Source organism: Primulina tabacum, chromosome 15, assembly GCF_025594145.1.
Source record: "Primulina tabacum isolate GXHZ01 chromosome 15, ASM2559414v2, whole genome shotgun sequence".
In the NCBI taxonomy this organism is placed as follows: Eukaryota; Viridiplantae; Streptophyta; class Magnoliopsida; order Lamiales; family Gesneriaceae; genus Primulina; species Primulina tabacum.
In genome coordinates, this window is record NC_134564.1 from 749,634 (window position 1) to 777,205 (window position 27,572).

The following is a 27,572-nucleotide window of genomic DNA, read 5'->3' on the forward strand; positions in this document are numbered from 1 at the left end:
GCACCTCTTTGACATGCGCTTCTATCACATCTGTTTCCACTACACTACTTAGCAATTTTCTTTCCGCAAATTGAATACTATTTGACCAGAAAACAGCAGGTCAAATATTCAGCATCAATCAAGGACACATTAGCAGCATAAAAGAGCAACCTCAAAAAATAGGTTTCTCACAGACAAAGGAGATCAGTGTTTTTCCAGTAATACTTGAATAAAATGGAGATGCTGTCGAACATAGTGAGAATGAATTGATCAGTTCTCACAAAGTTAACATTTGAATGGTGCCATTGTCAGATGATTACGTGAGAAAAATCAAGTCATTTGCCTCTTTCTTTGATTAGTATGGACTTTTAAAATCACTAGCAACAAGAAGATTGGGGAAGACCGCATATGACACATTTTTTAATGTTAAAATATTCAATAAAGTGTGTGATCACAACTAAATAAAATCTGTTACCGATGTCATTCATTGTCTTTCGAACTTACAATGCTTAGGGCACCAACACGCTCCCCATAGAGGCCCAAGTTTTTAGCATAACTTTGAGCCACAAGACATTCACCCCCATCTGCTACAAACATCCGAACAGACTGAGCATCTGAATCCAAGTTTCCGCTTGCAAAACCCTAAAGCAAAGAAATTTAAATTAATGCACGTGCGAATTGATACTACAGAGCAGTCTGACTCAAATTTAGATACTATAAACATAATTTCAAATTCCATGCATGACAGTTCAATCACCTGATAAGCACTATCAAAGAAAGGCAGCAATGCCTTTGATCTCATCAACTTTCTAATCTGCTCCCACTGTTGGGTAGTAGGATCAACCCCTGTTGGATTATGAGCACATGCATGCAGAAGCACAATGGATCCGGAAGGAGCCGATCCAAGGTCTTCCTCCAAGCCTGTCATTTTCACAAACCTACATATCTTAGTCCTTAGATATCATCCAAACAAACAAGAGATCCATGTGGTAAAGCATTTATGAGCATATGCATTTCTAAGTCAATGAAACAGTAAACAAATGATGCTACAATTTAAGGTTAAAAAACGGAGATATATGGCCATGTATTCATTGAAACTCACTACCTAGAACACTATCCGAGGCAGTATTCAACTAAAAATCACTGCAACAAAAAGTTTATTTGACACATTTTAATGCAGGTTTTGTGTTACTGAACAGGAGCCACACTTAGTAGATACACTGCAGGGTAAATATCAGTTTAACAGACGATAGTCTTCCACAAAGCAAGGACGCAAAGTAAAATATGGCAGCCAAAACTCGATCCCAAAGTGCAAAAGCAGTACATTTAATTATAAGAGAATATTTTCAAACCTTGGAAATCAAGTCCACGAGTTGCAGGATCATAGTAGCGATAAGTCTTTACAGATAATCCGGCCAAACCAAAAACTTTGGGGTGGTTTCCCCATGTTGGCACTGGAATATACATGGTACGCTGCAAACACGTGGGCAATGGCTAAATGATGACTAAATCCATATTGCCACAAGTAAAGAGGAGAGAAAGGTTTAAGTAGAGCTAAACCTAAAGGATTTAAACTCACTTGATGATAGTGCCGTGCCAAAAATTCACCACCAACCCTCAGCGAGCCAGTACCAGATAAGCACTGAACAGTTGTGACCCTGTTTTCTCGAATAGCAGGACTACTTGCAAGAACACAAAGAAGTGATTCACAAAGATCTACTATTTTACAAGTCAAAACAGAAGGAAACCCAAGCAAGGACAGAAAGCTATCAGTGGACAATAAGGCTCAGCTCACAACTAGAAAGAACAAGTATCATGATACAATGAAGGATAAGAGTGGCCAACATCAAGTTTAAGCAAGCCAGATTGGAGCAAGAAGCTATGGACTGAACAGGAGTTGGGCAAAGCAACACGAATGGAATAAATCCGGTGATAAGACAACAAATGAAGGGCATTTATATTGTTAACATTCCTCTTGCATTAATCTATAGATGTTATTTCTTCGGAGAGACACCGCATTTCCATGAGAGCTAGTAAAAGATAAAATGTGATACCTAAAGGGAAAAAATCAGTTGACAAAGTGTGTCGTTTTGACGTAATTATGCATTCAACATAACATCTAGGATTCACGAGAAGAATGAAAGTAGATATGGTATTTCTATTCGACGGTATTGTTTACAAAAAAACCACTCAATGCTACCATAGGCTACAAAAGTGCTAGTAAAAGAAACCAAGGCTCTATTATTATCGTCAAACCTGGTTGAATCAAACTTTGAAGCCTTCATGGATAAACAAGCAGACAGTCATTGCAGAGTTTAATACACAGATTACCTGTCAGAACCAAGAATGAGCTTTGCACTCAGTTTGTTGAAATCTGCTAATCCAACAATGGGGAGATACTCCTTTACACGAGAGCTGCGTCAGAATTGAATTTATCACCGCATTCAACAATCCTGAAATCTCCAAACACAAAACTACGACATATACCTGTCATTGACTAGCATTTGCTCTGCTTTTCTAACAACATTCAAAACAAGAGGTTTTCCTTCCTGTGGTTACACGATCAAGTTAAGATCCGCACTAATGAAATCAGTATTTATATATCATTGAAGACCGAGCAATTCACCTCTGTCCGATATGCACCGACTCCCAAATTCAATTTCACCGGGCTAGGGTCTTTATTGTACGCAACAGTCACCTTTATAATCAAAATTGGTCAAGAAAGTTTAAAACTGAGTGGAACAAAGTATTCGTAACATGCTATCAGATCTGATCAACATCTTAAAACATCAATCATTGATAATTTAAAATAATAATAATTATAATTATTATTGTAAAGAATCGAACAGATCATGCAGATTTCCAAAACATAGAGAGTTACTCCGAGAATAGGATCTTCGGGAGCTTGAACAACGTGGTGAAAGACAGAATTCTGACCGCCGGAGAATCCAGAAGTCGGCGAAACGTCGATGGATTGGTTGGCGGAGTCCATAGTAGAGCTTTCGAGATGTCTAGCCAAAGTAGTCAGCCTCCGATCCGCGGGTGATGATGGTGCAATGTTGCCCTTGTGCATGATACTAATCAAAAAGACGAATATTATGCCTTTTCCTTTGTGCTAAATTACGCCAGGCGCGCATGCAAACTGACTCGGCTTCACCATAAATGTAAACAAATCTCTCCGTGACGTGGCACTATTTATTTAATATCTTAAATTATTTTCAATTTTCGCAAATAAGATCGAGTATGTCTCTTGTAATACGCATAAATACGAGTCAATCTTACGCATATTTATAATAAAAAATAATACTTTTGACATAAAAATAATATTTATTCATGGTTCACTTAAATAGAATATTTATCTCACAAAATTGATACATGAGGCCGTTTCACATAAGTTTTTGTGAATAAATTTAGCTAACATCATATCATATAACAAAATAAATATTAATATGTGGAATAAAATACGATATGATTTAATTTTTTTTTAACTATAATATGATATTTTATATTTTTAATATATGTCCATGATATTTTTGTCATGATAATTGTCCAGATTCTAATTCTATTTTACGTAGTTATTACGGTTGATCACCCAATTCATTGAAGGATAAGAAACGAGGTGGCCAGTCCGGTACGGCACGTCTTCCCTCCTTCATTTAAAGTGTGACTATTCAAAAATTACGTCGGTTGAGGAATAGATAAGATGATCAAATTTCACGCTTCTCAAACAATGATGACACATATCCAAATGAATTTCTACCAGACAATACATCCACAAAATCGCACTAGAACTAAACATAGAACGCTCACTCCAGTTTTATCCTGTCAACATCATTCATCAACCCTTCAAGCTGCAGGGAAAAAAAACAAAAATAACAGATTAAATCACGGGGACGTAAATGTAAAGAAAATTGGACAATATTTGTGACGTTCGGATCACAGCGTGCCTTGACAACTTGTCGCATGAAGTAATCTCCATAGCGCTTTGCAGGTTTGGATTCAACAATATGAACCATGTCCTGAAATTGAGGAATAAATAAGGCAGATGTTCTAAATATTACAAACTCACCACTTGAAAAATTAGAAATCATGGAAGCAAAAAACATACTACAGCATTCCCAAATGAATTAGGACGTGAAGAAAATTTCCAAAAACTCACATCATCGATGTAGAAATCCACATCAGCATTGGAAATAACTTTTCCATCGGAATCTACAGGATGAGTTTTGTGCTTGTACGTGATTAAGATTGTCCTGTGGATAAACATAGCAAAACTGGTTAATAAGTATAACTAGTCTAATCTTCAGACCACTTGCTAGAAACCATCAATTTTTTGGACAAATTTGCATTGTGGCACTTTTAAAATTGTAATAATAGTTAAAGTTGCATGATCCAATATACATATTTCAAATTAGAATAAGGTCAGCATAACGCATGGATGAAAAGTAGGGAACTTCAATTGGTAAATGCAGAATCTGACCTTAAAGTAGGTTCATCTACATCCATGTAAGTTGCGAGTTTTCCAAGGGATATTGTGGAGTACACTTTCAAGAAAGTTCGGACCCCTGACAATAGCTGTTGCTGCTTCACTTCATAAAGAAATAACTTCAACTGTAGCCTATAAGCATCCTGAAAAAATTGAAGCACGTATCACCATCAATTACCGTCAAATATTCAACAGCCAGCATAAAAGAGGCACAATTCTTGAGATACTTTAATTAAAAATAATGCGATAATGACGGTGATACAAAACTACAAAAACATTTCTGAACGTGATTAAGTAGAGGAATTGAGGCACACAAAGCATTTAACAATAGAGAATTTCTGGGCCAAAGAAAAACAAAAAGAATATTACAAGTAGTGCACGGGGCCAGAAGCAATGTAAAGGCAATAAAAAGGTGTTGATTAAAGAAAAATAGGAAAACAGCCGTCATGCCAGATTAGTAAAAACCACTTGAGTAGAGTATATTTAGAAGAAGATCCCAAACCTGGTTGTAATTAACTAGAGGATCCTCATAGCTCGGAGCAGAGGGAGTAATGAACTTTGGGCATGCATAAGAGAAGAGCTCATCATATAGAGCAAATCCCTCATCATCAACCCTCTGCATCCTTGACATTTTCTCACCGTACTTCTCCCGCAATTGGGAGTTCACGGTCTCCTCGACAAGCTTAACCAGAGGGCAAAGAGAAAGTGAAATGGCAAGCAAGGCATACATCTGCTCGTTCTTCTTCAAAATCTGATCATACTAAGGAGATTTTTGGTGATATTGCTTAGTCTTGAAAATGTAAATAAGTATTTTATTGAACTCTCGAATTGCCTCCACATATCTGTTATGAATTGAATGGGGTATGTATTAGGATGGATTACAGAGATGAGAGAATTCAACAATATGACTCCAGATAATGAAACAAATAGATAGAAATCTGGCAAACAATCAATAACTATCTGATAGGATGAAATATTAAGAAACTGGTGCAGATAATTGAGAGAAAAAACAATAGGAATCTGAAATATTATTAATGCTGAACCCGAATGTTTGAATACAAGTAACTAAATTATATAGAATACTAATCCTAGTCCTAATCTAATACACGTTACGAGTCCTCATTAAAACATACTAGTCCTAACACGATTGAAATGCCAAGTCTCCTAATGTATTAAATTACTACTTCTAATGCAAATAAAATCTGAAAAATTAAAACTAGTTAAACTAGTTCTGCGTCAGAATCATTAATTAAAATTTATTGGGAACCAATATCATCACAAAGCTAGATGCATAGAGGTGAATACAGAGAAACCAACCTTCGTAGCATAAGATTTACAAATCCATAATGATATATAGCAGCTATGTGGCTTCCAATTACACTGGTGTACACGCCTCTTGTTGACTTATGTCAATCGGAAGTACACGCTTCAAGCCGGTATGATAATCACCCAGTAAACAATGAACTCTAAGTAGACCTATCATACTAAAATACCCCAACACCTTCAAGACATTACTACCACCACCGTAGTCATATCCATCAGTAGCAGTAAACTGTTCAAGCCCTTGCTTCTCCTGCTCCAGTATTTGAATGATCATAGACTTCTCCTCGAGGGCTTGTAAATAATTGAGGATGCCATAAACATTCCAAGCCTAAGAGGCAAAACATGAAACAACACTAAGAGATGGTTTTCTCAGGATCCTAGGTGGATTAAATGTTATGCATAGACAACCAGAACAAGAACATAAAAGATTCATTTCTTATAATTAGTTTAATTAGGTCCACGTTTCTTTCAATGATCGAACAAAAAAATCTGTTAAAAGTATTACCTTTTCAGGAAAACTTTCACATACAGACACAGACACTGCCCAAATACATAATCGTCTACTTCAACAAACCTGATCATGTTGTCTCAGAAGTGAAATCTCTTGCTCGGTCTTGTTCTCCATCTTGGCGCGATATTGACAAAACGACTGAAACTGGTACACGAATTCATCCACCATGTCCCACAACCACTGATTTGGCAGTTGCATATTCACTACTCCATGCAACACAACCTGCAAACAATGACAAATACATACTTCCAGTTTTAATTATTATAATTATAATAAAATAAGTCAAAATCAGTTAACACAAAAGGCCTACACTGCTGAAAATCGAGGCTCATTTCACCATCGATTCATACTCCATAATCAATGTGGACTCAGCCAATCCACATTTCTTAAAAAAAATCGATTGAAAATTATCTATTAAGGCTTCACAGTGCACCTGACACTGTAAGTCAAACAAAAACCCCCTCACTAACCAAAAAGAATCACACTGCAGCAGCTTATCCTTAGCGACTTATGCATGAGTATCATCACAGCCAAATCTCAATCATCTCATCCGATCGTCCTCAATTATTTACAAGCCCTCGAGGAGAAGTAAAGGTGGCGCTTGCAAAACTGAATGAAAGTATTATAAACAAGACAGCAGCACAAAATGATAAATAATTCCTGAAAAAGAACATATCAATAAAACATGAATTTCTCAAACCTGAAAGAGGCTGCAGTAGTTATCCCAGGAATCAATACGCTGCTTGAGCGTAGGCGAAAGCCTAGCGTACAAATGGCGAAACCACATCTCGCGATACAGCAAGCAAAAGACATGATCGTTATCAACATAGGGAGCGACGGCATCAACGGAAGGCCAAGGAGAATCCTTGAAGAAGCGGTCGCTGATGCTCTGAAAGGAATTATCGTACATCTGGTGGATCTCGTAGACGTTCTTCTCCCTTATGTGGCGGTACATATGAACCACGAAAGACTTCACCGAATCGGGTACATAGTTGGGGTCGTATCCGAGTGCGGCGGAGTCGGATTGCTCGTATGACGTTGCTCCAGCCATTGTTGATGAAGATTATCCGAGCCGTATTAGCGTCTGCCCAAACTCTTGTTTCTTTTTAAGCTTTAACAGTACATATCTAGTTTATTAATTTTTTTAAATCAATTCGATATAACATATATTGATGATTTTCTGTTTTTGAAGAAGAAATGATTTTCTGTTTCAAAACTGAGTTTTGTCGAATTTCATTGATTCGATGACTTCATTTATCTCAGATATTTTACACGGTGTATGTAAATTTCGATTGATTTCAGATACCATAGTCCTTTCAACGGAAATAAAGAGTTTTTTTTTTTAATAATGGAGAGAAATAATTTTTGGGAATGTGTATCGCTTTCTGTTCAAAAAGATGAAATTATATATATATATATATATATATGTATGTATATATTTATTTGCATGTATGTAATATATGAATTGGAAGAAAAAAGTACAACTCGTGACTACATCTTAGTGAAACATAAACTGCTCCTACGTTGGTACAAAACTCCACGCCAAAGCACCACAACTCTACAAATCGTGTAAATGCATCAACACAAGCTGGCACCTAATTTTGTCAGTTGAATCGAACTCGATGCTTGTGTGACAGTTAGACAATACATCCAAAGTGTGAGCGATACACCTAACATCAAAAAGTTTCACACTTTTTGACGACTGGAGTTTGTTCGAGTCACGGTTGGAACTTCGATATAGTCATCAGGCTCGTCCTCCTCATCAGAGGACAGGAAAGACGGACCCATCCATGTTTTAAAACCATCATTTACACGTCTCTCAACATCTGGGGTGAATTCTATTGGGTCTGCTTCGAGCATTTCAAGCCCGCTGTTCCTCCCAGCAAAGTCGCTTTCATCCAGAATTGTTGCTGCTTTTCTTCTGAGGAAGAAGGCGGTTCCTCCGTGGAGAACAGCCAAGCCCCACGTGGTTATTTCATAGCACCAAAACAATGCAACTGAGCAGCTGCTACCGAGTGTGAGAAGTGTTGAACCGAGAAATAGAGCAAGAAGGCAAAAAATGATGGTAAATGCAATGTTTAGGATTGATAGACAGCGCACTCCACCTGTAAATGGAAAAGAACAGAAAAACATTTGCTCAGTGAATCTCGTTTGGAAAGCAAAGGAAGACACCGTACAATTTTTATTTGAAAATATAGCCTCAGCCATGCAACAAAATTATAGCTGATATGATTTCCTATACCAATGTCAGACGAGGTACTTTCTGATGATAGCTTGAAATTGGAAAGAAAGCATTTTGAAAATAGACTACACAATAAATGCAAATGACAGACATTCTTTGAAATCTGAAAACCACAAATCACAAGCAGAGGGACATGCATGGATACCCAAGACCGTAATAATAAAATGGGAATTCTTCTAGATGAAATCCAGGCATAAAAAACAAAGCTATGCTTCACATACCTTGACACTCACAAACCACAAGTAACACAAGAATTTTCATTATCTTTTTTTCCTTCAATCAAGTTCAAGCATAAATGACCGATTTTTATTTATTGATTTATGTTTTACAATGAGTCTTGGCACCTCTTTGACATGCGCTTCTATCACATCTGTTTCCACTACACTACTTAGCAATTTTCTTTCCGCAAATTGAATACTATTTGACCAGAAAACAGCAGGTTTCTGTAGCATCTGCATTGGACCAACCACAGCTTTAAGTTGCATATGACAAGCTCACACAGACAGTAGTACTTCTTGTTCAGGGCAGAACAGCACATCCATAGAAATACTAGGAAACATATTCCAAATAAAGATTTGAATCATTCTTTAATAATAGTTTTATCATAGCAAAACAACTTCAACCTTCAAAAGTCGAGGACTAAAATATCCACTATTAGAAAAGATATACAATAAGAATACACACATAATTTTGGACTAAAAAACCATATGCACCAAAAGCTGGTGAAAAATTGCTGTTCTCACTCTGAAGTAATCCATAACCATAAAGAGAACCCAAGCATTGCACCATACCAAAGTCGGGGAGAAAGGGGGCCAGGGCAATCACCAACCGTCCCTCTTAAGCTTCAGTATCATTTGAATGTTTTCACGTATTATACATAGGTTATAAATTTAAAATTGAAACTGCATGCCGCACAAAAATATTAAACACACTAATGACCGAACCTCTTCTAGAAGCACAGTAATTGTTCTCAACCACTTTCAAGCATCCATGTCTCAAGGGAGCATTATAAGCAACGATAATTCCTGTGCAACAATTGATTTACATTACAGTTCAAATAAAAAACACCATGATAAATACAAATCGTAAACCAGACATTGCACTTGTATGGCCGTTACTCCATCTAACAAAACCTACATTTCAATATTATTCCCATATAACTCTATCTTACAGTGCCACATGCAGTATGTTACCTCAATGCCATTTTTTCTCTTATCTTCCACTCCAAAACATCAAATAAATGGAAAATAATGAAACAAATGTACCTGACGTACATAAAATGAAATGTTGTTCTTCTAAGTGTGTACAGATGCCACAATTCGTTCCATGAAAATTAACACATTAAATATGAATGATTCCCAAGCAGATGCATAGCACAAAGATTACCAAGATGCATTTGATGAAGCATTGATAGAGAGTTTGTTTCACTGAGATCATACGTTTCACTAACCTGCAATCAAGTAAACCGACGAAGCAGCAAAAACCATAGCAGAAGGTAAAAATACAACCATCCAGTAATAATCAACCGTCTCCTGATCCGTCAAAACAAATGCTCCGGGTAGAAGATCCGACTCTACTCCACGTCTATCAACTCCAGATGCAGCTATCTGCGCGGTGAAATTAATCGACAACGACTGTATCCTTAGGTCACGGCAGAAAGGCCGCCGCAAATTATCAGCTGGAAACACGATGCTCAAGCTGATAGCAGAGGAAATAAAAATAGCAAGAGAAATTAGGGTTACTGAAATCAAAATCAACGGCTTCTGGAGGTTGTGCCACGCCTTTTCCTCCTCACGTAGGCTCTGATACTCGTGCTTCGGCATGAACGCCTGGCGCAACGCATCTCCAATTATCTCCATCTCATTTGTGCGGGATTTCGCTCATTATTATAAGATGATTTTCTCGTGTTTCTGCTTATTTCAGAAGAAGAGCCTAGCTTAGGGTCTGAAGAATTGCTGGAAATGGGATTTTGAGGTTAACGGTATATTTAGCAAGTGTGATAATTAAATTGCGTGAAAAGATATCAAATAATAAAATATTCAATAGACAATTGAATATAGTACATCCACACATATTTTTAATATATAAATTAAAAAATAAATAAAAAAATAAAAAAATTGCATAATAAGAAATTGAACCTAAAACTTAATTTCTAAAAAACGACTCCATCCGCTGAACTACATATAACTTACATTAAAATTTTAGTATTTTATTAATATATATAATTATTAAAACAGACCATGACACAAAAATTAGTTACTGTAAGTATCTCAAATTTAATAAAATAATATAGATATTAGTTAAATATGTATACAATACAGTCTATTGCAAAGTGTATTTTTGTAAAGTAAAAGATGCACACAACTAATTTAATGGAAACATCACAATTTTCAAGTCTCGCATAAGGAACACAAGCGGGTTTCCGACGATTTTATAAGAAATTACGGACAAATTATATTTAAATATGAATTAATAATAATTGAGAGGAATGACCAAAACTGGTAAAATGAGGGCATTTTAATTCACTTAAGACAACATAAAGTTTAGCCGCTTTGGAAATCAAATTCAAGATTTATTATAATACATGGTGTCATACTTGGAAACAAACCCACGTCATCTTGTTCGGGCTTTAGCTTCTCACACAAATTATTAATATATTTTCCTTCACATTTGGAAATTAAATATCAATATCATCGAAAAAGGTCAAGTCAAATGAATGAACACCAAGTCCTAGCAATCCTTCCTATGAACCTTTTTCCACGAAACAAAGAGGTGAGCTGCTGCAAATGAATCTCATCCGCCGAACCTCTTTGTTAAGATGATATCAGGTCGTAACTATCATCCATGATTTTGTGGCAGTTGTGATTTACCGAAAATAACAGGTTACCTACCACATTAACAATGTTTACAACAAGTCCCTTCCGTCCCCATCCACGAATTCAAAATGCTATTAAACAGTCCGGTCAAGCACCCACCATAGATGCAAATCTGAAGAAAACTGAAATAAAGAAAGTGTCCTTGCCATCTTCGCTGATGCATGATTCTTGATCGATTTGGCTTTCAATTTACGTGTTTATCACAAGCCCCATTAGGTTCTTCGCTGAGACTTGTTTGCAAACACTTCCATACCAGTATCAATTTTCATCTTTGTACTCGGGGTTTTCTTTTAAGATGACAAATCCTTCAAGAATTGGCGAAAGAGGTATATATCTGCAAAAACCATCGTGTGTTATCATGCGATTGAAGATTGAACACCAGCATTAGAGCACATATCTTACTTCTCAGTTGCAAGTTCTGCCCTATCACCAGCAGATAGAAGAACAGGAGTCGAGTGAGTTTGGAAACCCGTTATGGTCTTGGGCCGACCTGCTTGACCAACAACATCGACAGCCTGGCCAACACGAACAGGCACTGACAGAGGTTTAAGGTTTTCATCCACTGTCATCAGCATCCTTGGCTGCAGACAGACGTTTTTATTACAGAAGGGCATTCACATAACAAATATAACGGGAACGAGAATAACAAACAGAACAAGAGATGGAGTACTGTCACACCTGCATAGCCAGAACAAGGAAGTAAAGAACATAATGATATTTCCCCAAGATGATAGCTTTCATGTCAAGACATGCATGCAGCATAGTCACGAGTCCCGCCAGGGCAGTACTGGAAGTAGGAAAAAGAAGAGTGAGTGTGGGTGTGACTTGCGAGGGAGGGGCGGGGGTGGGGGTGCTTAAGATTTCATAAAATATAATGCAGTAAAAGCCAAGCAAAATCCTTCAATAAAATCGTAGTGCTTCATATTAGAATGAAAATATACATATCGTCAAATACGAATAAACCGAAATGCCTCTTGAGTCTGAGCTTGGACTGAGGATTTGATTTGAGAAATAATCTTGGATCAACCAGAATTAATATTGAAATTGTTTAACTTGACAAAAAAAAAATGGATTTGAAATTCACTCTAAAAAAGCAATCACCACCACCCAGATTTTTTAGGCCTTGTAATCATCAGACATAAAATTCTATTGCAAATGGTCAAGGAGAATAATTGGTTATCAAGTGATGTATAGAGCAGACCCTAAATATTGAACAGGCAGCAGGAAATTGTAAGAAAGCGTTGCCCCCAGCTCCACATATATGACAATGACTTCACTACTCGTACTTCACCCAAAATCAAAGGATAGAAACAACGGCAACCATGTGAACATCACGACAATATGATAAAAAATAGAAGTATCATGGCAATGACGTAAAGCACGCGTCGCAACAAGTTGCACTTCTCTACATTCAAATAAGCAAAAAATGGTCATCATTACACTAGTTAAATTACCCCCACTATCTCAGCTGCACCATACAAAAGTTTTACGATAATTTTCAAAGCATGTTCCACATAAAAAATTAAGAAAATTTTCAAAGCATGATCATTATTTAGACCGCATACCGCTTTCAATTTTTAGAAAATAATGGAAGAGTCCAAGCATCAAGTAAAATATGAAAACTGCCATCAAATACCACAGATACGTTTTTTCTTTACAAATAGGAGTTGAAGTCTAGAAAACTTACGGGGATAGCAAAAATCTTTCAGAATGGTAGGGTGAAAGCGTTAACAACCCTTTGCCCATATGGACAAGACCTTGAGCGATCCGCACCTGCACAATTAGGAATGCAGATAATTTTTGACTCACGCAAAAATAACCAACATTTGAATGAGCATGAAAAATGCATCAAGATGCAAGAATGGTCAACATGGGCCCTACACAGAAAAGAAGACTGGCATCTTTGTAATAATAACTTGACAAATTACGAAGCATTCCAGCAATTCTTGCATTATTGGTACCGGCACCAATCAATCCCAAGGAAATAATGGCCGCCTACATAGTTCAAGAAGTATACACTGAGTACCAAAGTCCAAACAATGAATTGCACAACAATGACTATGACAAAAAATCAACCAAAAACTCGTCGGCTCAAGTATCAAACTACCATTGCAACTTCTGTGTCTGCATCATGACTAAGCCTGCTTAATGTGTCCATGACATTGACCTGATCAGACCACCAAAGGAACCCCAAAAAATTAATAGGCACGAATTAAGGGGGCTTTAAGAATTTTGATTTTTAAAAAAAAAAAAGGAAAAGAAAAGAAACAGGATATAGAACAAGAGAAAAGAAAGAAAAAAGTACCTTTGGATTTGATACGCAGAGGAGACCTAGAGCCAAAGGAACAGCTCTTCTAATATTCTGCTCCCCATACTGCAAGAGATGCTCCAATGACCGAATGGCCATCTCAAGTCCCAGATCCTCTGCCATTGCTACCATAGCAATTCCAAGAACAGCTGGTCCTTGGTATGATTCACCCTTCTCAAGATGATGTGCACACTGACCAAGGAAGTGTTGCACCTATAATGGGAAAAGGTAATAAGAATCAAAATTGACACAGTAAAATGGTAAGAACCACCAAAATTGACACACTAAAATGCCTTGATGCGCAACAAGGGTTTATTACCTTGAGAACATTCCCAGTTCCAGCATAAGCACAAGAAAGCAGAGTCATGTCACAATGTTTTCTAATTTTTTCGTTGAAAGTTTTTGAAACCTCAGCCGTAGCTTCCACACTTTCCTGTCATACAGAAGAGAAAGAAACAATCTAGCCTGACCGTTAAAAGCAAAGAAATTTATCCAGCTTCTTTTTACAGTGTGCTTGTGAGAGCTCATCCCAATCAAACATGAAATAAATGTTTGAGCAAATTAAAAACTTTAACTAAGGAGCACAAGCGTGTCAGATCCAATTCCAACAATGGTTGCAATAGCTTGATTTTATGCTGCATTTGATGGGAATTTAAGCTACCATTACACCTAATGGCTCCATACCAGAAATTTACGAATAAACGATACTCTTATTGAGGTTTATTAGATACCGAATTGTCTAATAACTTGATGTAAATTAAGTGTCAATTGATTTTGAGCCACATTCAGGAGTATCTCTTACCTGCTTTCCAAGGTACAGAAGACCGAGACCGAGGGACAAGAGGCGAGTGAGGGGCTCCCCCAATTCTGACTCACTTCGATCCATCAACGCAAATATGATTGCCTGTGCAACCTCTTCATTACAAGAACCCACATACACCAAGCCTAGCGATATTGCAGTAAATGCAATCACATCGAGAGAATCCTTTGAATCTCCAAGTATGGGAGTTAGTTTACTGCGAATCTGGAAGTTGCAAAGCTAATTAGAACCAAAGTGTAATGCATCACAGACCGAATTTTGTTCAAGGATGGGAGGAAGCAAAAACAAGAGAGATCAAGTTATAAAAATCTTGAACTGCTGTTTTATGGTTCTGCACAAAATGAACTCACTTGCTCATTCTGAGAACCTGCGTATGCAAGACCGAGGCCCATAATTGCACCTATTCTGGTAGAAGAATCTTCTTTATCAATGTATTCAGCCAAAAGAGCCAATGCCTGAGAGTACAAAATATTAGAGGTCAGGAAAGTAACAAGCCCACATTATAATCAAACAAACGAATTTTATGTGTCAGTAGATGCACAAAATTCCCACGGGTCTGAAACTGAAACTTACAGGATCACAATCATTCTGGACATTACAATTCACAATCCCAACTCCTAGTAATGCTCCAGCAATGACATGAGTGTCAGTGCTATGAAAATATTTATCAAGTTGAGCAAGCCCAGAATCAACATCCCAGAGTAAAATCATGCCCTGCAAAGGTTCAGACATAATGACCTTCTAGCTAGTAGAAAATCAATAAACAGAATAAACATAGACAAATAGGAAGAGTACACACCAGACTAGCTGCAGCACTGGCTTTTCCGTGTTCTTTATTTTTGAAGAGCCAGCTCGTTGAAGAACCACCACTTGATGTTTCCGATGAAGGTGTCATCAACTTATCCTGCACGAATATAATGACACCACTTTAAGTAGAGAGAGTGAGAGATCACCTTGACTTTTTCCTGGTAGAAAAATTATTTATACCACCAATGGCATACCTGACCAAAGCCAGCATTTACAAATGCATTGACAAATGTTGCAGCCAAGTTCTGCCTGGCAGAATCAACAGTTCCCCCACCACTACCTCGGCCATCAAGCAAATGTGCCTATAGATCCACAAAAAATATTAAAATCAAGACAATATACTTTTTATTTTTTATCATGCTTGTAAGGAACGCGGGAAAAATACACATTACCAGCAAGGGTGATCAAAAATATGCAAGAGGCAAGAACCTCAAAGATAGTGAAAAAAAGTGAGACATCAAAGACCAGACAGACCTTGTATATATCATCCGGAGATTTGGGCTCCATGACTTCAATATCACGCGCAAGTGCAAGATAACCTTCATTTAACTTTGAGTTATTAATGATTTCTTGCAAGGCTTCTCTTTCTTCATCATCAGCACACATTTCTTCATCAAGTTCAAATGTAATTCCCTGCATAAGAACAAGAGAGTGAGCACCAATATATCTATAAGGACCGAGCACCAATGCAACGTAAAAGATTGATCGATTTATATTTCCAGCTACTGTCCCTGTCTAAAATGGGCTGCATGACATTTTCCCATAGGTCACAAGAACCAAAATGCAATTCCACTTGTTTTCCTCAATTCCAAAACTCAAAGGAATGCTCTAAGCCTTCTATACAATCAGTTTAATAATGTGTGAAGACAGATTTATAACAAATATTTCTAAGTGCAAACTTTCTTAATAAAAGACAAGAAAAATATCATATACCGGTTTACATATATTATTTTTCGCTCTCACTTTCTCTTATCCATTATTTATTTAACCACCCACAGACACACACAGTCATCCTATGTAACATGAGAGGCATGAGCATTAAGGAGAATGCCAAATAGCAATACAAAAAATGCAACAGCAGATTGTAACCAACAATTAAATCTCAACCAAAGCTCAAAATCGGAAGATTATGCACGTTCATGCTCTACATGATATAATTCACAATGGTTCAGCCATATGAGGAAAGTAAGTAATTCCTTCACCAAGTGTCGGATATAATATTATTCTAAGATTTACAGGCCGACTACATATGCTTTAGTGACAATAACCCTTTCAACTCTGAGAGCTATCATATAGACCTCTAGTTCAACCGTTAACTGTTCTGCAGTGCAGCAGAAAACAAAGCAAAAACAATTACCACCCAAAACACACATATCCCAAAACTTTAAAAATATGCGCAGAAACAAAGTAAACAGAGACAGAAATCAAGGATACACAACGAAAAGAAAATAAAAGAAAGGTTGACGACGAATTAACTGCAAGAAAAAATGCAGATGACTTACATGCCGAGCAAGTATAAAGCAAAACTGCCGCTTTTTCTTAAGATCATTACAAGTTGTGAAGAGTTGTTTCACATACTGCAAAAGAAAACCCAGACATAATAATAGAGGAATAAACATCATAAGAGGAAAGTATGCCCAATAGACCCACCGTGTCTTTTGATTTAAAAAATACACACAGTGGGCCTTAAAAAAAATTTGTCCCTAAACATAAAGTTTTGTCAGGTAAACAAGGCACGTATATTATTCTTGGATCTATGATTTCACATCTGATACATGATATACAATCTCACACCACAAACTTCCATGCAAAGTTTCCTCGATTAGAAGTCCTGAAGTAAGAATACCATAATCACACTAAATACAAACCTGCATATTGTCAAGGTACAGAGCAATCTGCAGGGCTCTGGGATATTCTTCAAATTTCATGTAGATAGTGTGTGCGATATCCAGAACCAACATGTCATCTGGTCCAGGAAGATACCTGAATTTTTTATATACAGCAACAAAATATGTAAAGCTGCAATATAAATGACAAACTTGACCACCAAAACAACGAGGAACGCAATAAAAAATTGTCGCTTTTCAATATCAATTTCAATAGCCAACAGATCAAGCCAGACCACATCGACTAGAACACTCCTTCCATCTAAAATTTAATATAGAACTCCCGGTTAAGTTTTTGGTCTCATATACCCATTGAAACAGCAAAAGGGTAACAGAAGAGGCTTGTGATCAATGAAAGAGTTAGCTATTCAATGCAAAAATGGCCGCCAATAGAGTGACACAAATCTAAAAATACGCTCAAACATCCACTTACTTTGCCGAACTAGTAAGGTATAGGCATGTCCTTTTATAATTTGTGCTGTCCACATGCTCAACTAACAGATCAAGGTCTTCAACCTGGATAAAAAAGAGGAATAGAAAAATTTGTTCTCTATTTTTGTGATGTTCACTAAATTCTTCATGACAAAATAAATACATTTAAGGATCGGCAATAATACCTCCATCAAAAGATCAACTGCCTCGGGCTCAGCATTATGCTGCAAAAGACATGAACAAAACCAATCCAAAAACTTTATTCTAAGAACAAAAGAAGATATACACAACTTAAATTAAAAACTTACTGCTTACGGTGGAGACAGAAGGTAATAATTATATATATCAAATAAGACTATTAACTGCTCTACCTTAATATTAAACAAATAACAGTACACGACAACGATCGTACCTTCATATGGAAAGCAACAATTTGCACAACCAGGTCCATTAAATCATCTATTGAGGTTTCTTCACCCTGAAATTGATCACGCAGCAAAGAAACCTGTTCAGACATTTTATTTCTAGAGCATAAGCAGTAACGTTCATAAAGAAACTTCAAGCATCAAGCAAAAGGAGAAAGGTGTAAATTTCAACTCTTTCAAATTTTCCAAATAAAAATCATAAAATTCACCCAAGTCATTATTCAAAGCAACATAATTGGCGTGGATTCCTGACTGAGTATATCAAAGTAGATGATATTCCCAAACTGCAAAAACAAAGTGGTAAGAGTAAAAAGACTATTCAAGTAGGAGTTAGGGACCATATAATCCACAGAAATCAACCGACTAGATCCTTGACTCCGTGTAACAAACTTTAATCTCTTTTCTGCTTTGTAATAAAGGGTGTTGTTGCATTCACATTTGATATATTTTTTATTTTTTGGTTTTATTTTGTACACTATTTTTCCTACTAACATTATCCCACACTTCATCTTGTTCATTAATCCAAATCACGACGTCCATGACAGAATCCTGAGTCACCCAAAATCCTCCTTCTCAACGTCACCCTCAGCATTTCTATCTATAATAAAAACCTTCATCATATTTTTACACCTGATAATTTTCCAATTTAGATCATGATAATTTTCCAATTTAGATCATTTTATACCTGTAGGTTACTCTAAGCTTCTAATTATTAAAAGTTAAATAAATAGGTTATACTTCTAGAAGGCTAGATAAGTTTTTTATGTGTTGTTTTGTAAGAAAGATACGACATGAATTAATTACATATCAGGCTGTAAAATAATGCAGAAAAGAAACGGGATTATTCGACAACTACTTTCCTCCTCCTACAATGATTTCCACGGCTATTTCTCAAAATGATTTTATATAAAAAGGCTGTATTAAATGGAGCTGAAAGACAGGCTATTCGTGATATAATGTTTTTCAAGAACATTTCCATTCTACCGAAACAAAAACATACACTTGTACTAAAGTCTGTGCATTTAATTCATTGAAGTTGAAAGACAGAGGCTATTCGTGATAATGTTTTCAAAGACAATTTCCACTCTACCAAAAACAAAAACAAACATATATCACGTTCTCCAATACAATCTCCCGACGAAATACTTATCTTATTTTTATATTTTTCAACATAACCATTATTCTTAATTGATTTGCATGCCCTGAAAATACTCTATTATTATATTATATTGAAAACTCAGTTTATCTTCAAAACTTTAAAATTCCTTATATTCCATAGTGTACGACTTGACTAGCGATAACCCAACAATTTTTTTATCAGCTACCCAACAAATTTTAAGGAAAAACTCAGCACACCAATAAAAATTCAAAAAAGTAAAAAAACCCCTTTAAAAACTTAATTATTTAAAACCATGTTCTTTTAAAAATCAGACATAAAAACCCTTAGAAATTGGGTAAATGTGCTTGAGTTTTTTTTAACACGGGGGTTAAATGTGCTCGATTTAAAAAATACTGAGGATACGGTAATGCTTTTTAGACTTTTCACACGAGGGCCGATGCAATTAACCCAAATTTTAATGGCATGACATCTACTAGAAAAAATGTTTAATACCAAATAAAAAAATAGTCACTCGTTACATTCTCCATTGCAAACTCCCAAAATACATTTTCTCAGAACACTACCCAAAATTACCAAAATTATTGCCTTTTATCAACTTGATGATGTCAACATTCGAACGGAAAACATTCAAAGTTTGATAAAGAAAAAATCCGAACAAACTATAACAAGTTGAGATTCTTATTACAACCTCGATTAAAACAGAATTCTCAGTGACAGAACACCTAAATCAACATAGAGAATTTAAAACAAACCGAATTAAGTTGGTTTCAATTCAATTATGAAGCACACTAATTGTTCAGGATTGAGTCGTAATACAATGTATCAAAATACATAAAGGCGGAAAATAATACTAGAACAATCAATCAAAATTTGCAAGTACTCTGAGCATTTGCATGCGTTTAAGAGTGAAAAGTCCCATAAATGGTCTAACCTGCCGTTTTCCATACTCTAGAGCAATTTCTCCAGCCAAATTCCTGCATTAGCATGGCATCAATACCCAAAATAATAAAAAAAAATTATAAATTCTTCAAACAATGTTGTAAGAACACAACTGGCTAAAACATAAAGTAGAAAAAAAAATCATCATGAGATGCACAAAATTTCCTCGATTAGTCACGTTTCACCTTGATACACGACTTGTGCAATGCACACCAGTGAATGAAATAAATAGGACAGCAAGAATGAGGAACACACGAGAAATAAACAAGATATGTGAAGGTTGCCTAGTGAAGGAGTACTTTTTTAATGTCACAGGTTACCAACCAATAGGACTAAATGGATAGGGATTCTCACCTGACATACTCATGACCCCATGAACCAATATCACCGTCTGTCCCTAACAATCTGTATTTCAAGCTCGCCTGCAATTTTTGGCAGTTGCACTTAAAAGGTCATCATATTGTACACACAAAACACAAACTTAGACTCCAGTACGCTATTCCGCATCCAAACCCAATTATATTACTTATAAGAATAAAACTATTTAGACTTCATATTGTACGGAGATCTATCCTCAGATACTCTATGAAGAAGGTTGTTATTTCATGGGTTGAAGAAACAAATGCAGATATTAGATACTCTATGAAGAAGGTTGTTATTTCACGGATTGAAGAAACAAATGCAGATATTTGCAAAGAAACGAAACTGTTTCATTGTGTGGATTAATTTGGAAAGAAATTCAATGATAATTGTTTTGAAGAACTTAAAGTCTGGGTTGGATGTGCAACAAATAATTGATAGCTGACTAAATTAGTTTATAAGAGGTTAATGTAAATGTACAAAATATCAAGTCATAACTGTAATCACCTCAAATGAACTCTTTTGTTTTGTTTATTTCATTCAATGTTTCACAAAATTGCATGGAAAAAAGTTTAGCTGCATATCTAATAAGACAATAACTGTGATGCTGTGAAAAGAACTAAAAAACCTATGCTAACGCAGTGGGTTGAGTAAGTGTACCCTCTCTCCTTCAGGAGACATTGTCAAGGCCAAAACAGAGAGTATATCTGCAAGGAGTTTCTGCACAAAATAATTTAAAAAATTTCTAAATCAGAGAAGTTGACACTCTGATAGTTTGATACCATATGATAATTGAATAATGCCTGATATTTTTCACCTTGAGGTCCGAGTCTGCCATTTTCTCATAATGTGCTTGTAGAGTTCCATAATGAGGACGCAAGAACTTCAAAGGCTTTGGAACTGAAGTCATGGAACTTGTTGCAGTACGAATTTCTTGCCTAAAGTGAAAAACATACATCAACCACCGGATAGATCATGTCATCAATTAGCACAACATACTTTATTCCAATGTTAAGAAGTGGAAGTGGCTAATCCTCAAATATTTTATTAAATAGGCTCAATTTTTTAGTATTTTTCATTGATAGGTTTGATAAAAGCCAAAAATCATGCATAATTATCCATGTTTGAAAAAAAAATTACTATGTTTACAGTCGATCTAAAATTGGATAATTATGGAAAAAAATTACTATGTTTACAGTCGATCTAAAATAAACAACTCAACAATCATCATAACAGAAAGAAATCCAACCCATATAAGTCGTGTGAATACAGGTTGTTAGAGTTTAGGACGCTGATTCATACTTGACCAAATTTATAAACTCCAAATTTCTGGTTGATTTATTTCAAAATTCTGGAAAGATTTTCGAAAAATCTGCAAAACTTTAGTCATAAACCATCCAGGCATTGCATAAGATTTTCAGCCTTAAGAATACCGGGATTCACCACCAAATGACTTTTTGACCACAATCTTTAAACTGCGGCCCATATTCTATGTTGCTCAATCGTAAAAATAGTCCACCCTTTCACAATGGACCAACACTTCCTATTAGGGGTGAGCAAAACATCGGTTTAACTAAAATAACCGACCGAATTGAATCAGAAATTCGATTCGGTTAAATAGGTCGATAGGTTTTTTTTTCAAAAATATTGGTTTAATCGGTTCGGTTTTGATTTTGATTTTGAAAATTTGGTTAAACCGATTAAACCGATATAGATTTATATATATTAAAAAATTAAATTATAAGAGTTTGGGCTTGACTTTCATTGTGATTTTTTTTTGTGTTGGGGTTTTTTAGTTAAAACTTTGATAGTGGGCATATACATTCAAGCAATATTTTTTTCAATTTTCATTTCAACTTTGAGAAATAACTGATTGTCGGAATTCAATAAAAAATTAGACGAGGGGCAAAAAAATTGAAAATTCTAGTTTTTAAAAAATCAAAAACCGGTTGTTTCGGTAACCGGTTTAACCGTTTTAATGGCTAAAATCGGTCGGTTCGGTTGATCGAAAAAATCGGTTTGTTCATTCTTGTTCATTTCGGTTCGGTTATAACTGACTGTACACCTCTACTTCTTATACCCGGTTGAGGCTAATAAGGCATGTTCCAATATATACGACGAGCAAAAAATGGGTAATGAAGACAGAAGGCCAGTTAGAAACTGAAATAAGAGTTGTAGGTGTGCAAAATAGGTCAAAGTAGCGAAATTTAGTAGAAGTGTATGTTATCTCTGTTCTTTATGTGCAAGTTACTATACTATAGGTCCTAACATAAACGAAAAACTTCTAAATCTACAAGGAAAAAATCACATCAAAATCCAACCGTAATTACGAGAATTACATTAAATTCAATTAAATTGGAACAGTATGTCTGGATCCAAATAATACATTTCCAACAATTTATTATAAAATACTATTAGGATGGACAATTTGCTTGAAAAAATTCGGATGTTGGGGCATAATGCATCAACACAGTTTCTAGGTAATCATGAACGCGGTGAATCTCGGTGATTTTTTTTACATGAAACGAAATTATATTAAAATAAGAAAACAGAGTACAAGGAGGCGGATAAGATATCCACAAAAGCACAATACAAGAAAGACTATGTTATCGTCAATGACACAAAAATTTCTAATCACTGACTAGATCTGAGATTAAACTCTGCATCTTTCTCGTTCAACTAGCAACCCTAAATCTGATATTTTCCCAAACATTTTCTATAGACTCTGCTATATCGTTGAAAATTCTTCTGTTCCGCTCCAACTAGATTGACTGAAATAAGCAATGGTCTACCACATTCCAAAAGGTCCGACATTTCCATCCGTTAGGTAATCCCAGGTCCAAAAGAAACATATTGTGCGCCACTCTTGGAAATATCTACTTCATACCCAATTCTTGCAATACTATGTTCTAAATTCCACTCGTAAACAAACAATGCAAAAGTAGGTGATCTTGATTATGCTCTTTGTTCCGCATAGTGTACATGAGTTCAGACATAATGCACAGTTAGGCCATCATTTTGGCAAAGAATCGCAAGTCGGCAATTTTCCCAACGCCACAGCCCACACGAAAACTTGAGCCTCATGTGAGATAGGTTCTCTCCAGATATTATAAAAAAAAAATGGAAATTGTGAAAATTAGTGACCGGAAAAAAAGACTCGTAAAAAAGATTTGACAGGAAAAAGACCTTGAAGAGTCCCCCAACCAAACCCTAAAATCCGCCTTACCCAACTCCAAATGAACAGTTTCTAAAATCCCTAACAAAGTACTCAACTCGTCAATTTCAACCTCATTCAAAGCCCTTTTGAAGCGCAAATCCCAGGCATAGGTGGAATTAACCAGAAGGTCCACCTCAATAATGAAACTGCTAATAGGTTTGTTATAACTCGAGGAGATCTGGAAAAAAGATGAAAAATGATCTTTAAACGACGAAACCCCCCACCAAGTATCCTCCCAAAAACGAATTATATTCCCCACTTTGAACACCGCCCTAACTAAGAGATGAAAATCCAGATAAGATCGAGTGATAAATTTCCAGGGATTTCTAAAAGTCATATTCCTTGCCAACCTCATGTCCCAACCATTATCTTGCAATCTATAAATGCTCTTAATAACTTTTTTCCACAAAGGTTCCCTCTCCACATAACATCTCCACCACCATTTCCATGTGTCTTATTCGTCAAGCAAATCTTCCCCATTCCAACCACCCTCATCTTTTCGTTTGCAAACTTGATCCCAAGCAACCAAATGGCAATGCCCCTTCTCCATCCCACAGAAAATCCCTCGTAATCTTTTCCTACTATCTACCACACCTAATGGTACTTTAAATAGAGACATGAAATACGTTGGCATCGCACTCAACACTGGCGCTATCAAGGTTAATCGGTCTCCCCCTTGATAAAAACGTTTTTTTTTTTCAGCTTGCTAGTTTCTTTGACATCTTAGATACCACAGGTTCCCAAAAGTCATAATTCCGAGAATTACCTCCCAACGATACCTCAAGATATTTAATTGGTCACTCCTCATTTTTACACTCAATCTTTGAAGCCAACCCTTCCACTTCCATTTCCGAACAATTTAATCCCAACAAAACACTTTTTTCCAAGTTAATCTTCAGTCTTGACTTCTTGCTAAAAGAGTTAAATATCTCCACCAAACAATGCAAACGCCTCTTATATTTAACAAAAAATAAAGTGTCATCCGCAAATTGGATGTGAGATAGCTCTATTTATCTCTACCAACTTCCAACCCCTTGACTTCATTCGCAACCTTAGCCCTATCCACCAACCGCCCCAATCCATCAATCACAAGATTAAATAGCAAAAAAGATAATGGATCCCCTTACCTAAGACCTCTCTCCCCCTTTTATTTTACCACATGGCCTTCCATTAATAAATATCAAAAAAGAGACATTCGATATGCAACCCTTTATCCACTTTCTCCATCTAGCACCAAAACCTTTCTTTTGTAGCACGAAATCCAAAAATCTCCAATCCACATTATCATACGACTTTTCCAGAACAACTTTGAATATCCACCCTTTTCTTCTTCTTTCGTCTACACTCCTCATACTATTTCATTAGCTATCAGACAACAGTCTAGAATATGTCTCCCTTGTATAAATGCACATTGATTATCCGCTATCGTTTCGCTCAAGACTTACTTCAACCTATTCATTACGACCTTAGCCAAAATCTTATACAAGCTCGTTATCAGACTGATTGGCCTAAAGTCCTTCACCTTGACCGCATGTTGTTTCTTAGGGCTTAGACAAATGTAAGTCTCATTGGTAATCTCATTGACCACGCCTCCTTCAAAGAATTTGTTAAACACCTTCACTAAATCATCTTTGCCTGTATCCCAACAACTTTGATAAAAAGCCAATGTAAACCAGTCCCGCCCTGGAGCCATCGGTCCATTGCTATCAAACACCGCTCTTTTAATATCTTCCTCTGAAAACGGAATCTCCAACTCCTACACATCCACCCTACTTATAGGGCTCCACTCCAGCCCGTCGAACCCCCACCCCCACCATCCAGTTTCCTATAAAAACTGATTATAGACTCTTCAATTTGACAAACCTTCGTAACCACAGACCCATCTTCCAATTCCAATTTATCTACCAGTGATCTATTCCTTCGATTATTTAGTAAGGCATGAAAAAACTTCGAGTTTTGGTCCCCTTCCCTCGGTCATCTCACTTCTACTTTTTGTCTTTCCATTTGAAACCTTCTAAAAAACATTTCTTCCATTTCGCACCTCACTACCCTTCTTTCCTCAATAAAAACATCCGACCAATTCCCCCATGTCTCTAGCTCGTCCAACTGTATAATAATTTTAACTAACTCCGCGTATTTCACATCCACATCCACATCCCCAAAGACCTCTTTATTCCATTTGTATACCTGAACTTTTAATCCTTCAGTTTCTTCATGAACTTATACCACTCTTCAAAAAATATGCCACTCTTCAATAAAAAACCAGAAATTCAGTGACATTTTGAAAGTTTCACATTTTACCTGTCACATAATTAATTAATCTTGAGATAGTTCAAATCATCTTATTTCGAGTCCTTGGTCTGACAAAATCTATGTAAGTTGCAACAGTTATTTAGTCAGCAACTCGGCAATTTCTAACTCAAATCCTAGTCTTTGTTCAATAGAAGAAAAGCCAGTTAAGTCCATTAAGAAAGCCATATTTCAACAGATTCCTATTCTCTCTGTTTCTCAAACAACAAATCATTTTCCCCCAAAAGTAGCAGTAATAGCATTTTTCAAATACCTTATGCATCTGGTCATCATGTTATCACGTGCAGCCTCAGTTTATACAAGCTTACATTACTTGTTTTCCACAAGGATCAGAAACCCAAAATGTTATATTCGCTCACCAGATTCAGAACTCCATTTATCTCCCAGGAAAAAAGGCACTAAATAAACAAGTATTTTCTCAGCTTTTCAGCCTCGGCAATAAACTCAGTGATATCAAACACCATAATTTAATAACCATCATGAGATTAAAGTGCAGGGAATTGATGCCAAGGTACCAGGTAATCTTGCGGGCATTGAAACCAAAATCATGTCCCCAGATGACAACCATTTCTCAGTTGCCATTTTCCATCACAACGAAAATGGCCTCTTAGACAAAGAAATAATCTCCAGCAGACCCAAATAGCATGCTGTCTTTAATTGGAAAATATAATTTAACATGGAAATACTACAAACCTCATGCTCTCCAGAGCAACTTTCTGCAGTCCGGGATCAGAGTCTTGCACCCTCTCCACGTACAACTCCAACTGCTGCTTCAAAGCCAAGTCCTCCTCCGACTACAACACAAAAGTGGCAAATAAAAAGTGCACCAATTCCATGACAACAGACAAATACACAAGAAATATACATTCAAATGAACAACTATGCTACTACATACATAACTTCCAATTAACTTGGAAAATTAAAGTTTCCCAGCTAACTGGGAACAAAATTATAATGTTTAAATTAATTTTGGCACTCACCAGATCTTCGTCTTTCTTCTCATCCTTCTTTTTTGGGTCTTTTGAAGGCGCCTTCACTGAAGCCTGATCCTTAGTGACTCCATCGCCAGCGACGCCGCCGCTACCGTTGTTCGGCTCAGCTGGTGCCATCTATAATGCCTACAACAAAAACTCTGGAACCGAGTAGCGGTGAAAATATTCTTGTATTGGAAACGAAATTCACACCAAAAACCCAAAATCTAGGATGATTATGGAGCAGTTAAATAAGTTTGAACCGATTAGAGGTATGCAATATTGAGGCGTAGCTAAGGTTTCCCTTTCCCCAAGCAAGAACCTTGTGCTTTCAGATCTCTTCTGCACAATGGGCTTCTACGTGGCCCAAATATATTGGGCTACCCGACAGTAAGTGTCCTCCAGTCTATAACAGTTAACATGGACACTATTCAAATTGATTTTTACTTGACCCATTTTTTCTCTATATATTTCATTTTCTAAAAAAACATTGTCCAATTATATCCATAAAATGCGAACAAGAAACAATTATTGATCAAACAATTGATTAAAAAGCTCCT

The 27,572-nt window shown here is 36.3% G+C and overlaps 3 protein-coding genes and 1 pseudogene across 3 annotated transcripts; all 4 read right to left on the reverse strand.

Moving 5' to 3' along the window:
• Positions 1-196: 196 nt before the first annotated feature.
• LOC142526833 (aspartate aminotransferase 3, chloroplastic-like) lies at positions 197-3,127 on the reverse strand. The gene is made up of 8 exons (XM_075631450.1): positions 2,861-3,127; positions 2,606-2,677; positions 2,467-2,528; positions 2,311-2,394; positions 1,559-1,658; positions 1,332-1,452; positions 737-900; positions 197-621 (listed from the first exon to the last, which is right to left on the reverse strand). The coding sequence occupies exons 1-8, from the start codon at positions 3,050-3,052 to the stop codon at positions 460-462; spliced, it is 957 nt and encodes a 318-aa protein (XP_075487565.1). The 5' UTR covers positions 3,053-3,127; the 3' UTR covers positions 197-459.
• Positions 3,128-3,642: 515 nt separating this feature from the next.
• Positions 3,643-7,422, reverse strand: LOC142528014 (uncharacterized; annotated as a pseudogene).
• Positions 7,423-7,731: 309 nt separating this feature from the next.
• LOC142527597 (uncharacterized) lies at positions 7,732-10,528 on the reverse strand. Its single transcript, XM_075632439.1, has 3 exons — positions 9,992-10,528; positions 9,486-9,566; positions 7,732-8,404 (listed from the first exon to the last, which is right to left on the reverse strand). The coding sequence occupies exons 1-3, from the start codon at positions 10,398-10,400 to the stop codon at positions 7,986-7,988; spliced, it is 909 nt and encodes a 302-aa protein (XP_075488554.1). The 5' UTR covers positions 10,401-10,528; the 3' UTR covers positions 7,732-7,985.
• Positions 10,529-11,040: 512 nt separating this feature from the next.
• LOC142526265 (26S proteasome non-ATPase regulatory subunit 2 homolog A-like) lies at positions 11,041-27,373 on the reverse strand. Its single transcript, XM_075630528.1, has 25 exons — positions 27,022-27,373; positions 26,735-26,835; positions 21,332-21,452; positions 21,175-21,234; positions 20,509-20,576; positions 20,147-20,189; positions 18,083-18,148; positions 17,856-17,894; positions 17,672-17,754; positions 17,221-17,335; positions 16,855-16,929; positions 15,827-15,985; positions 15,547-15,654; positions 15,345-15,449; positions 15,119-15,259; positions 14,896-15,000; positions 14,528-14,749; positions 14,045-14,158; positions 13,723-13,938; positions 13,525-13,584; positions 13,299-13,412; positions 13,105-13,190; positions 12,096-12,204; positions 11,820-11,998; positions 11,041-11,751 (listed from the first exon to the last, which is right to left on the reverse strand). The coding sequence occupies exons 1-25, from the start codon at positions 27,148-27,150 to the stop codon at positions 11,676-11,678; spliced, it is 2,694 nt and encodes an 897-aa protein (XP_075486643.1). The 5' UTR covers positions 27,151-27,373; the 3' UTR covers positions 11,041-11,675.
• Positions 27,374-27,572: the final 199 nt, after the last annotated feature.